The sequence below is a fragment of the Narcine bancroftii genome, chromosome 5 (assembly GCF_036971445.1).
Source record: "Narcine bancroftii isolate sNarBan1 chromosome 5, sNarBan1.hap1, whole genome shotgun sequence".
NCBI lineage: Eukaryota > Metazoa > Chordata > Chondrichthyes > Torpediniformes > Narcinidae > Narcine > Narcine bancroftii.
This window is the reverse complement of record NC_091473.1, coordinates 16,027,979-16,040,723: the sequence shown is the minus strand read 5'-3', so window position 1 is coordinate 16,040,723 and position 12,745 is coordinate 16,027,979. Positions and strand designations below refer to the sequence as shown.

Here is a 12,745-nt window from a genome sequence, read left to right as displayed (position 1 = left end):
AGTGAATACCATCCCAGGCCCATCAAGTGCTCCTCATTGAGCAACCCTTTCATTCCTGGAATCATTTTTGTGAACCTCCTCTGGACCCTCTCCAATGCCAGCACACCCTTCCTTAGATAAGGAGTCTAAATCTGCTCGAAATACAGGGAGTCCCCGAGTTAAGAAAGTCCGACTTACAGACAAATCGTACTTACAAACAAATTGTGCTTCCAATTCACGCATGTGCATCATGTTATATCACGAATCCCCCTTCCGGTTATGCAAGACATTGATGGAACGAGAATAAATGTTAACTTTTAATCTTGATCTTTTCTCTTTTTTTTTTCGATCTAAGCTGTTTTAAGAACTGTTTAATTTTTTTTTACAGTACTAAGACAAACATTTGACTGTCACTAAATAAGAACCATATGTACCTGTTCCGATTTATCTACAAATTCGATCTAAAGGCAGACGTAAGAATGGATCTCGTTTATAACCCAAGGACTCCCTCCCTGTATTTCAAGTGTGGCCTGACCACAAGGTGCCATTTTTTCTAGTCTCTCATATTTGGCATTTTTACACAGAAGTAAAGGAGAAATACCAAAACATTTTTTAGCATACTTACCTCTGGAGTGGTGTTCACACAGGCAGAGCAGTTGTGGTGATTTCAGGGCTGTGGTGTTTTCGGAGGCTGGAAGTTTGAAGTTGGGGTAGGTTGAGGTGGGGGGTAGGTCGCCCCCCCACCCCCACCGCTGTCATCTCCCGTCACCCATCAGCACCCTCCCTTACCTTCAGTGGAAAGATGACTTGGCCCCCAGCACCTGGTGGGAGAGAAGCAGGCAGCAGCTGGCTCAATGCGGGAGTAATAGGTGCCTTCCTTACCCAAGATTCCCCCACGCAGCTAGAACCACCCTGTGTATCCCTGGCTCTGTCAGAGTGGTTCCAGCTGCATGGGGGATCATGGGTAAGGAAGATGGCCAATGCTCCCGCATTGAACCGTCACCACCTGCTTCTCGCTGCAAGTTGATGCGGCGCTCAGGTGAACTCTGGGCTTGGCAGCACGGCACCCCTGCTGCCGCACCTAGAGTTAGAAAGAGGCAGGGGCGATGGACGGCTGGAAGTGGGGGTCACGGATGACCGGGATGGGGGTGGGGGGGTGCGCGACAGATGGCCGGGGGGCAGGAGCATGAAGGATAGCTAGGGCTATAAGTAATGTGGTCGGGGCTACGAGCCCATTTTTGCAGAATGCTTGTGGTCAATTTAGATTGCAGCTGCTCTGCAAAAATGTCCTGGTGGAAAAATTATGGGATGGAATTTTTACACTGCTAGCAGAGCAGAAAATTTGCAAACATTTTCTGCTTCTCAGTGGCTGTGTAAAAGTGCCTATTGGTTTGATAAATTCCTGCTGTTTTTGGGTCTTTCTCCAACTGACCCTCTCCACTTTTGGCTACACCATTGTACACTTTACAAAGATCAAACAACTGCATCACTGGAAACCTGAAGTAAAAACAAAAAGTGCTGGAAACACTCCAAAAGTCAGGCTGCATCTGTGGAAAGAGAATCAGCTAAAAAAAAAAGGGATGATAGCATGTTCCTCTCTCCACAGACGTGGATGACGAAGTAAGTATCCATGACATCAAACAACCTGCTGGAGGAACACAGATAGATGAGGGCCAACATCAGGAGGAGATAAAGAAAGGTTGGCTTTTCAGGCCGGAACCCTTCTTCCAGATTTATTTCCTCCCACTGATGCTGCTCCTCAACCTGTTGAGTTTCTCCAGCAGATGGTGTTTCAGATATTTCTTGAGTCACATGCATTTGATTTCCGAACGCTTGCTGTTTGCAGCACATGCTTCCGATTAAAAGCTACCGGTATTTTAGTCCAGAACAAACGGTATTACAATCTCTCTGCATGGAAAACACTGTCACATAATCTCAACTCTGCATTTGGCATTTATAAAGGTTTATTGCACAAAATATCCTCCAGAGACCAAACCCCTTTGTAAGTCGGGGAATGGGCAATACTTAGGCGTACTTGTGCAAATCACTGAGTGGAATATTGGGTGCCATGTTCATTACTTCAGCAGACAATGTGAAGTAAAATTGCAGGGTCCACAAAAGAGATCAAAAGGCCCCCAGGTCTTTTTGGAACATGAAATATTACCACAGTGCAGGCCGTTCAGCTCATCCTACGTAAGCATATTCCACAACAATCTAACCTTTCCATAACTCACACCCATATAACCCTCTTTTTTTCATTCATGTGCATGTCCAAGAGTGTTTTGAATGTCCCTATTGTACCAGCCTTCACCACCAACAACCCTAGCAATTCATTCCAGATATGCACCACACTCTGTGTAAAAAAAAAACACTCATCACCACCATTAACATATCCCCTAAACTTTCCCCCCAGTCACCTTAAACAGATGTTCTCTGTTGTATACTACTATCGCCCCGAAAAAAAAGTTGCTGGCTGTCCACTTATCTAAGCCTCTCATAGTCTTATAAACCTCTATTAAGTCATCTCTTATCCTTTGTCACTCCAAAGACAAAAGCCTTAGTTCTATCAACCTTGCTTCATATGACATGTTCCCCAATCCAAGCAATATCCTGGTAAATTTCCTCTGCATCCTTTCCAAAGTATCTTCATCCCTTCCTGTAATGAGATGACCAGAACTGAACGCAATACTCCAAGCGTGGTCTTACCAGAGTTTTATAGAGTTGTAACATTGCCTCACAACTCTGGAACTCAACCTCCAACTAAGGATGGCCAGCATACTGTATGCCATAGATGCTCAAGGTGGGGTGTATGCCCCATCGGTGGGGCACGGGAATATTTTGGAGGGGTGTGGGGCTTAAGAATATTTTAGTGGGGCAAAGGAATATTTTGGGAAATAATTAAAAAGTTAGCTCAAAAAAAATAAACTCGTTATGTTGGTGTGAAAGATGTGACTTGGCAACACCATCAGTACAACACAAGTGTGGTAACTTTCAAGTAAAATCACTTTATTCTTTTTATTTTCATAACATGTATTTTTGCTCTTATAATGTTTCTCTGTTGTTTCTCTTACTTGAACTGTTATTCTTGATTAACATTATAATTATATTTTTTCTGACTGGTCTTATTATCATCCATTCCAAAATTATCTCATTGGCGACAACGATTCTCAACAATCATGTCTCCGTCCATTCCCCTTTACTTTTACAGTTCAGTGGTGAGTGAGACCTGTATCTGTATGTATCTTTGTGCACTAGTGTATTGATTTTGGGGGGGGGGGGTCCACCCCAGGTGCCAGCCTGAGGGGGTCGCCAAAATTGGAAAAATAATAGAGACCCCAGAAGGTAAAGCACAAGGGTAGCACAATTTTGATACTCTCTCTCAGCGAGAAAAAGTGTCAGAAACCGCGCTAGCGTTTTTGTTTCATTTTTTTTAGGGTCAGTATTTCTTCCTTTGATTCAATCATTACTTTTGTTACATTTTTCAATTCTAAGACATAATAAAATATTGATTAATCTGTTTCAGGGAGCTCACCTGTTATATTAATCTGTTTCACGGAGCTCGCGCTGTTGTATATTTAAAATGAGCAGACCAAGCAAGAAAAAGGTTCGTCAATATTCAGTGGAGTTCTTGAAGTTTAGGTTTATACCTGCTGTACACAATGAACGTGCACCTTTTTGCCTATTATGCCAACAGACTTTGACAAATGAATCAATGAAAGCAGGCCGTCTTGAAGCTCATTTGAGGGTAAAACTTCCTAACCATGTCAATTTGAAAATGGAATATCTTAAATCACTGAAAGAGAAGTTTGAAAATAGATCAAAAATCACTTCATTATTCGCTGCACAAACTACAACCCTGAATCGTACCCTTGAAGCTAGCTATGAAATTTCTCTGCCGATAGCAAAACATGGGAAGAATCATATGACTGGGGAGGAACTGATTAAACTCACAATATCATTGTTTCTTAAAACAGTTCTGCAAAAGGATGACAAAGATGTCTGAGCGATGCCATTGAGTAATAGTTCTGTCTGCAATAGAATAGATGACATGGGTCAAGATGTTGAAAAACAGCTTATTGAGAACTTGAAATCACGCAAGTTCTCAATACAACTGGATGAATCTATCGTACGGGACAGTGAGGCTCTGTTATTGGCATACGTGAGATATATTGATCAGGAAGAGTTTCAAGAAGAGATGTTGTTTTGTGAATCATTAGACACAACCACTACCACAGTTGATATCTACAGCAAGCTCAAAAATTACTTGGATGAAAATTAAATACCAAAAAGAATCATTGTATCTTGTGCTGCAGATGGTGCCCCTGCTATGATGGGTAAAAACAAACACAGGATGTTTAAAATTAATGAAGGATGAAAATCCAAACATGTTGGTTGTGCATTGTGTTATCCACTGAGAAAGTTACCCCTGCTCTACACAAGATATTGTATTCTGTGATCAAGTGTATCAATGCCATCAAAGCTAATGCCAAATGTGAGCGTCTGCTTAAGCAGTTTTGTGTTGATAAAAATGTAGAAGATGTGAGATTATTGCTTCACACTGAAGTAAGGTGGTTGTCAAAAGGAAACTGCCTCAAAAGGTTTATGGAACTGTTTGATCTCTTCAGTGAGTTTCTGTAGGACAAACCTGAAATGAAGATCTTGCTAACAACAAATGGCAAAGCTTACGTGAGTTACTGGACGGGGATTTTTGAGAAACTAAGTACATTGAACAAGCAACTCCAAGTAGCAAATATGATGCTCGTTGATGCAAACACAAGGATATTTGGATTCATGACACTTCTAGAATTATGCCAAAGGAATATTTCTGCAAGGAATTTCAATCAATTCTATTGGCTGAATATGTGTGAGGTAACTAATGTTGCAACAAATGTCATTGTTGACCATTTGAAAATGTTGGTTACCAACTTAAATGATAGATTTTGTGATTTAAAGGCAATTAATTTTCCCTCTTGGTTAACTCAGCCATTGCTGGTGGATTTATCTGAAGTTCCAGTGCAATACCAAGAGGAGTTATCTGAGTTGCAACATGATGAATCTGTGGAAACTCTGTTCAAAGTGCAAGGAACCATGATGTGGCTGTCTAATGAGATAAAAAAAAATACCCAAACTCGACTACGATAGCAAGGGAACTATTGATACATTTTCCATCATTTTATTTAGTAGAATGTGGCTTCAGTGCTGTTAGTGATTTGCTACAAGCTACGAGAAACTGACTGGAAATTGCAAAACATGGTGATTTAAGGTTGAAACGAATTAGTTCCTCGAATCAAAAAAATCTGCAGCCAGCGTCAGGGACAAGAGTCCCACTGAAGTGACGACAATTGTTGAATGTGTGTTTGAGATGGTTGACATATTGAGGTAGAAGTTGAATATGAAATATGTGTTCCAGTGTATTCCTGACCTGAATTGCATTGAAATACACTTGCAGTAAATGATTTGATTAAAACGTCTTTTGAATTTATAACTTTTTTTCCGCTAATGGTGGGGGGCGCACGTTTTTTGCCTAGGGCAAAAAAAGGTTGAGAACCATTGTCGTACGCCTTCTTAACCACACTATCAACCTGTGTGGCAACCTTGAGGTAGCCATGGACTTGGACCCCAAAATCCCTGTTCCTCCACACTGTGAAGAATAAAGTTTAGCTCACACTTCCAGGTGCCACACAAAAAGTAAGTCATGGCATGATTGACAGCTTTGCAGAAATAAAAGTTTGATCTGTAAAGCAACGGTTTCAATAGACAAACATCAGCAAGCTGCAGGTAACATGAAAAATGCCAGGAACTGACGGTAGTCTCCATGAGCTCACATAACACATGAACCGTTTCATTCTGTTGCTCCACATATGTTCCTGGTTCCATCATGCATTATTGAATAAAGCTGTTCTGTAACAATACGTTTACATTCAACCAAATTGCAAAGCAAGTCCTCTCACTGTCTGGTGTAAAGAAGGAGCAAGCCCCTTAACTGAGGGAATAAAGATCCCACACTGTATCAACTGATAACTTTGTAACAGTCATACCTTAATATCATCTTGCCAATAATGCTCGTTCTGAAATAGCTCTGCAGCTGTGGCCAGTCTCTGCCAGGAGAGAGAAATAGGAATTAGAGGTAGTGCAACCTAACAGCAGCAACATCAGACACACAGATGCATAACAGTCAACAAGGCAATTTCAGAGCAAAGCAGCTAATGGGTAACTGAAAGGATGGACAATCTAGAGTTGGTGAACAAGAAAATGTGTTCATGCTGGGGTCTAGTGCAATACACAAAAGAACCTCCTCTCCCCTTTCCACTGGGATCACTCCCTCTGTGTCTCCGCCATCCATTCATCCCTTCCCACCAATCACCAACCCCTCCCCAGTACCTACCCTTGCACCACAAGAAGTGCACTTACGTCTCCTCCCCTACCACCATTCAGGGGGGGGTTTCAAACAGTCCTGCTAAGTGAAGCAACACTTCACCTGTGTATCTGCAGGGGTCTTCTACTGCATCCAGTACTCCCAATGTGGCCACCTCTACATTGGAGAGACTGGATGTGAACTAGGAGATCACTTCGTTGTGCACCTTCACTTCGTCCACTCCAAGAGCAAGGACCTACCAGTGGCCAATCACTTCAATTCCACACACCACTGCCACACTGAAATGTCTGTCCATGGCTTCATCCACTGCCAAAATTAGGTCACCCACAAATTGGAGAAACACTTTATACATTACGTTCCAGTAAACCCAATATAAGTCGAAAAGTCATCAGTTGAGAAAGAATACTTCACTTATCATTTTTTATAATTAAATGTTGAATACCTTTATTCCATACTGGAAAAAAAATTAACGTACACAGCTGAAAGCACACTGGGCATGAAGAATGTTTTAAACAATGAAGTAAAATTAATTGCTGGAGGGTGAGGATGATGAAGTGACAGGGTCATCAATTTCACTCTCTTCTGATGATGTTCGAGAACAGCTCTTAGAACACAAGGCATCATCGACACCTGATGAAGGCACTGAGGCATCGACGCTTGTTGAAGGCACTGAGGCATCAACACCTGATGAAGGCACTGAGGCATCAATGCTTGTTGATGGTTTAACAGGCATAGTCTTCTCAGGAAGGTATCAGTTTTTGACTGGACAGATTGTTTCTTCTTTTCATTGCAAATTTCTCTTTTATCTCCAGAGCAATTTCTTTCCTTTTTTTCTTCTCACCAGAAGCAGGAGACACACAGGCGTTTTTTAACAAAAAATTTAGACATACACCACAGTAACAGGCCATTTCGTCCCAAGAGTCCATTCCGCCCAATTTACACCCCATTGACCTTCACCCCAGTACGTTTCGAATAGTGGGAGGAAACCAGAGCCCCTGGGGAAAACCCACTTAGACAAGGGGAAAACGTACAAACTCCTTACAGACCGCAGGATTCAAACCCCAGTCCCGATTGCTGGCGTTGTAAATAATGGGTTATTTACAGTGCACCCATTTGTGCGATCGCTACACAGAGACTGTGAATGTGGCTGAGTCAGCATCGCGAGAGAGTAGTATATCACAAGCGTGGAAACAGATCGAAATTGAAAGTACGGATTTGAACCATCGTAACTTTGAAAATCCTAAGTTGGTCCATTGTAAGTAGGGGAGTGCCTGTACTCTGTCTCAGCACTGTCTAACTGATGGGTTCCCAAATATTCATTCACCCCCTTTCCTGGTCTCCTTTCCTCCAGCTCCCCACCCCATCCCCTCTCATCTTCTTTCTCTTCTACCCTCCTAACTGTATCCGCCTTCTTCCTCTTACCTATTAGTATGTGCTCTTTCCCCTTCCTCCTACCTCCCCCCCCCACCTTTTTATTCAGGCATCTACCTGATTTTCTAGATTCCTAAGGAAGGGCTCAGGCCCAAAATGTTGACTGCCTTTTTCCTACTACATACACAGCATCACCTGCTGCACATTTGTGTTCTGTTGTCTTGTGTTGGTATTCTGAATCCAATCCAAGTGAGGAGTTGGGGAATACTTTGTGAATGAGCCAATGCCAACAGAATAATTACAAACAGATGGCATGAGCCTGCTCCATCCTTCAATATCATGCTGTACATCCACTGTCCTGGCTAGTCCCCAGATCCTCTGATTTCTTTGAGCCCAATTGATCTAGCCCTTGATTATACCCAATGACAGTACAGTCACCGCTCTCTGATTTATAAAATTCCCCTGCTCTATTCCCTGTACACTCGTGACAGTGCAGCCAAGTTCAGCTTCAACTCGATCAACAAATTCCCTGAGGACACCACTGCTGTCGGCAGAATAATTGGAGACAGTGATCAGAATGCAGGATGGAGATCGAGAACCTGGCTGGGTATTGCCAGAGCAACAATCCTGCTCTCAACGTCACCAAGGCCAAGGAGGTGATTGTTGATTTTAGGAAGGAGGGGCTGAGGGATCACACACCTGTCTAGATTGATGGGACAGAGGTGGAGAGGATCAGAACTTTCAAGTTCTTGGGAGTCCATCTTCAGAGGACCTCTCCTTAAGCCGACACATCAAGGCAACCGCGAAGAAGACATACCATCGCCTCTACCTTCTGAGGAGCCTGAGGCGATTTGGCCTGTCATTGAATACTCTATCAAACAGGTGCACTGTGAAAAGTGGGGAGGGGCAGGGGAACGAACACGGTCCCAGAGGCTCCTCACCCTGCCCCTTCCACCTAACATTTTGTTCGGGTGCCTGTCTAGATTTTTCCATGCTTTGAAGGGCTCAAGCCCGAAACTTTGATCATGTATCTTTATCTTTGCTAGATTAGGTACATCGTTTGACCTGCTGAGATTCTCCAGCACTGTTTTTACTTCACCCACAGAGTCTGCAGACTTGAGAATATTTATTATCTTTTTTGTATTGATTGTTTTTTTAAAAATTCAATTAAGTATTCTATTGTAGTTGACTTTTGTGTTTGCTTTGTTTTTTGAAGTACCTTTTCAGCTGCAGGGGTAAGAATTTCAGTGCATGTGAGTATTGTACAATGTGTATGACAAGAAAGTAATCATCAACAAAATTAGATATCCATTTGGAAAAAGCTCAGCTTTAAATAGCCAACTACTCATCCTGATTCCATACCCCTTTGATCTGGATTTCCAGCCAGAAATTAGATCAATGAGTTCCCTTCTCACTTCTAAGCCTCAGAGAGTAATCTCACTCAAAACTCTTCAGAGAACAACACTCTCACCCTGCATAAAAACAGAGAACACTGGATCCCCTCAGCAGGTGAGGCAGTGCCTGTGGAAATAAAAATTCTATTTGGTTCTTATAGTCATAGTGTCATACAGGGTTGAAGCAGGCCCTTCGACCGTGACAGTGAAAATGTCTCACCCTCACTAGTCCCACCTATCTGCATATGGGCAATACCTCTCTCAACCCATCCTATCCACGTACCTATCCAAACAGTTCTTAAACATTGCTGTAGTACCTCCCTCAGCCACTCCACCAGCAGCCCGTTCCATACACCCACCGCCCTCTGTGTAGAAAAAGTTACCCCTCGGGTTTCTGTTAAATCATATCACCCACCGCTCCCCCGAAACCTTAAACCTATGCCCTCTGGTTACTGATTCCCCTATCATGGGCAAAAGATTCTATTTGTTTACCCGATCTATTCCTATCATGATTCTGTACACCTCTATGAGATCACCCCTCATCCTCCTGCACTCTAAGGAATAAAGCCCCAGCCTGCTCAGCCTCTTCCTATAGTCAGCACCCCACCCCACCACCCCAAGTCCTGGCATATCAATCTTCTCTGCACTCCCTCCAGCTTGACATCTTTCCAACAGCACGGCAACCAACATTGACAGAATACTCCGCACATTTATTTTCTGCACATTTACTTTGCCCCTTGTTCATTCACAAGGGGCAAAGTAAACATCTGTGTACCAATATTCCCAAATGACTCACTGTACAATCATGGCAAATTTCAAACCGGGCTTGTAGCAATTTAACATAAAAGGCAAATTAGATTAATTCATTCATTCAATTGGCAAAAATAGTGGTCTTTTCCTTTAATCTAATCCTCTGCCTAATCTCATGAATGAGACACAGATGGATAACTTATGCTACCAGATTCTTTTTGTTGAGAATGTTTAAAATTTTCTTCAGAGATTGTCATTGTTTATCCACAGGGGAAACTTTTTTTTATTTAATCTTCCACTCTGCCCTCGGTTTGATTTAATTTCAAGGGTCCAAATTTTGAGTGATCTGGACTCCTTCTCTCAAGCAGTGATCATTTCCTGACAGAGTAGGGACACTTTGCTAGAATGATATAGAGAGCAGAAGAGATGGCACCTGAAGTGGGAGATGATTGTGAATTTCTGGAGGATGAACATTGACCATTCTACACTACACATCAATGGTTCCATCATGGTGAGATGGAGAGCACAAAGTTCCTTGGCTACTGGCCCCCATTTTGACAATATTTTACAGGAGCGCAAATGAGAGTGACCTTCATCATTGTATGGTACCATAGCTGCAAAGCAACCGATCGGAGGTCAATGCAGATGACCATCAAAATGGCCGAAAAAAAACCACTAGGGTCTCCCTTTCCTCTATTGCAGACATTCACTGGGTGCGTTGCTTAAATAGGGCTCAAAGAATTATTGAGGACCCTTTCCAACCAGCACACAGGATCTTTGACCTATTATCATCAGAAAGCAGGTACAGGAGCAACAAAGTCAGGACAGCCAAGCTGGGAAATAGCTTCTTCCAGAAGATTGATGAACTGATGATTATCCCAAAATATTTATACATATTCATTTAAAATTATAACTTTATATTCATTTGTGATTATTACAGTATGTGTGATGTACTGTGTGTGCACTGTGGTCCGGAGAAATGTTGCTTCGTTTGATTGTACACGAACAGTTGGGCGATAATGAACTTGAACTAAAGTGCCATGCACTGCTTCAGTCTCCATCTAATGGAAATGAGCCATGATTCATTTGGATTGGTGGCACAGTGGAGTAGCTGGTGGGACCACTGCCTCACAGCTCCAAGGAATCTGCTGCTAACCTGACCTCTGGTTTTCTCTAGCTCCCAACCCCCATCAAAATTGTGCAGGTTGGACACTGGGAATCATCCCAAGCATGAACGTGAGTTACATAATGGAACATTAAAGCTCAGGAATGTTGTGCTAACTCCGCAACTATCCAACCCTTCCGCATCTCAAACCCATAGCCCTCTATTTTTCTTACATCCATGTGCCTTTCTGTTTTGAATGTCCCTCTTGTACCAACCTCTATCAGCACCCCCTGGCATTGCAGTCTAGGCACCCAACTACTCTCTGGGTAAAAATACTTTCCTCCATTCACCTTAAACAGACGTCCTCTGGTATTTGCTATTGTCTCCCCAGGAAAAACATGCTGGCTGTCCACCCTATTAAGGCCCTTCATAATCTTGCAGTCCTCCATTAAGTCACATCTTATCCTTCGTTGCTCAACCTGCTTCATATGACATGTTCTCCAATCCAGGCAGCATCCTGGTAAATCTCCTCTGCGTCCTTGCCAAAGAACCTACATCCTTCCTGTAATGAGTCACCAGACCTGATCGCAGAACTTGAAGTGTAGACTAACCAGGGTTTTATAGAACTACAACTTTGGCTCATGGCTCTTGAACTCAATCTCCCAACTAATGAAGGCCAACTCATCACGTGCCTTCTTAACCACTCTAATAACTTTTGTAGCAGCATTAAGGGATCGATAGACCTGAGCCCTATGATTCTTCTGTTCTTCTGCACTGTTATGAATCCTGCCATTAAAATGTATTCCACCTTCAAAAGTGCATCACTTCACACTTATCCAAATTGAACACCATCTGCCACTTCTTTCCCCAACTCTGCATCCTGTCTATACCCTATTGTAATCTGTGACAACCTTCTACATTGTCCACAACACTTCATAATTTGGGGGGGGGGGGGTCAATGGAAATCTGGAGAGTATATAGTGGGTTTAGTGCAGAATTCGTCAGAATGGATGGTTGCCAAGATCTCAATGGGCCTGTTTGTCCTAAATAAGGATTTTCCATGTTGTTTCATGTAATGAAGAGGCTTAATGAGGAAACTTGAAATAGGTGGATTTTTACTTTTTTTAGCTTCAAAGGATGAGAGGCAAACTTTAAAAACATGATTGATTTGGAGAAGGTTTGACATGTGGATTCTGAGAGAATGTTTTGTTTGTTATATGCATCAATGACTTCGATGAAAATGTGGATGAATGGGTTGGTAAGTTTGCAGATGACACAAAGAAAAGAGGGATCTGGGAATACATAATACCCTGAAAGTGGTGACACAGGTGGATATGGTTTTAAGGAGAGCTTTTGGCATATTGGCCTTCATAAATGAAAGCATTGAGTATAGGAGCTGGGAAGTTATGGTAAAGTTGTACAAGACATTGGTGAGACCACATTTGAAGTATTGTGTGCAGTTTTAGCCACCTAACTACAGGAAAGATATCAATAAGATAGAAAGAGTACAGAGAAGATTGACTAGGATGTTACCTGGACTTCAGGAACTGAGTTGCAGGGAAAGGTTAAATACGTTAGGACTTTATTCCTTGGACTGTAGAAGAATAAGGGGAGTTTTGACATAAGTATTTAAAATTATGAGGGGGATAGAGAGAGCAAATGCAGAGAGAGGTTTTTTCGACTGAATGTTGGTGAGATACAAACCAGAGGACATGGGTAAGGGTGAAAGGGAAAAGGTTTAGGAGGAACATGAGGGGGAACTTCTTCACA

The 12,745-nt window shown here is 42.4% G+C and overlaps 1 protein-coding gene across 5 annotated transcripts in view; it reads right to left on the bottom strand.

Annotated features, from left to right (window-relative positions):
* Window positions 1-12,745, bottom strand: part of LOC138763163 (voltage-dependent calcium channel subunit alpha-2/delta-2-like) — a 604,584-nt gene that overhangs the window by 381,002 nt on the left and 210,837 nt on the right. For all 5 annotated transcript variants that reach the window (XR_011357359.1, XM_069936885.1, XM_069936886.1 and 2 more), the window contains exon 4: window positions 6,018-6,077. Coding sequence is in view for 4 of the 5 variants with exons in the window: in XM_069936885.1 (XP_069792986.1) it covers window positions 6,018-6,077 (60 nt within the window). In the remaining variant the exon portion in view is untranslated. The remainder of the gene's footprint in view (window positions 1-6,017; window positions 6,078-12,745) is intronic.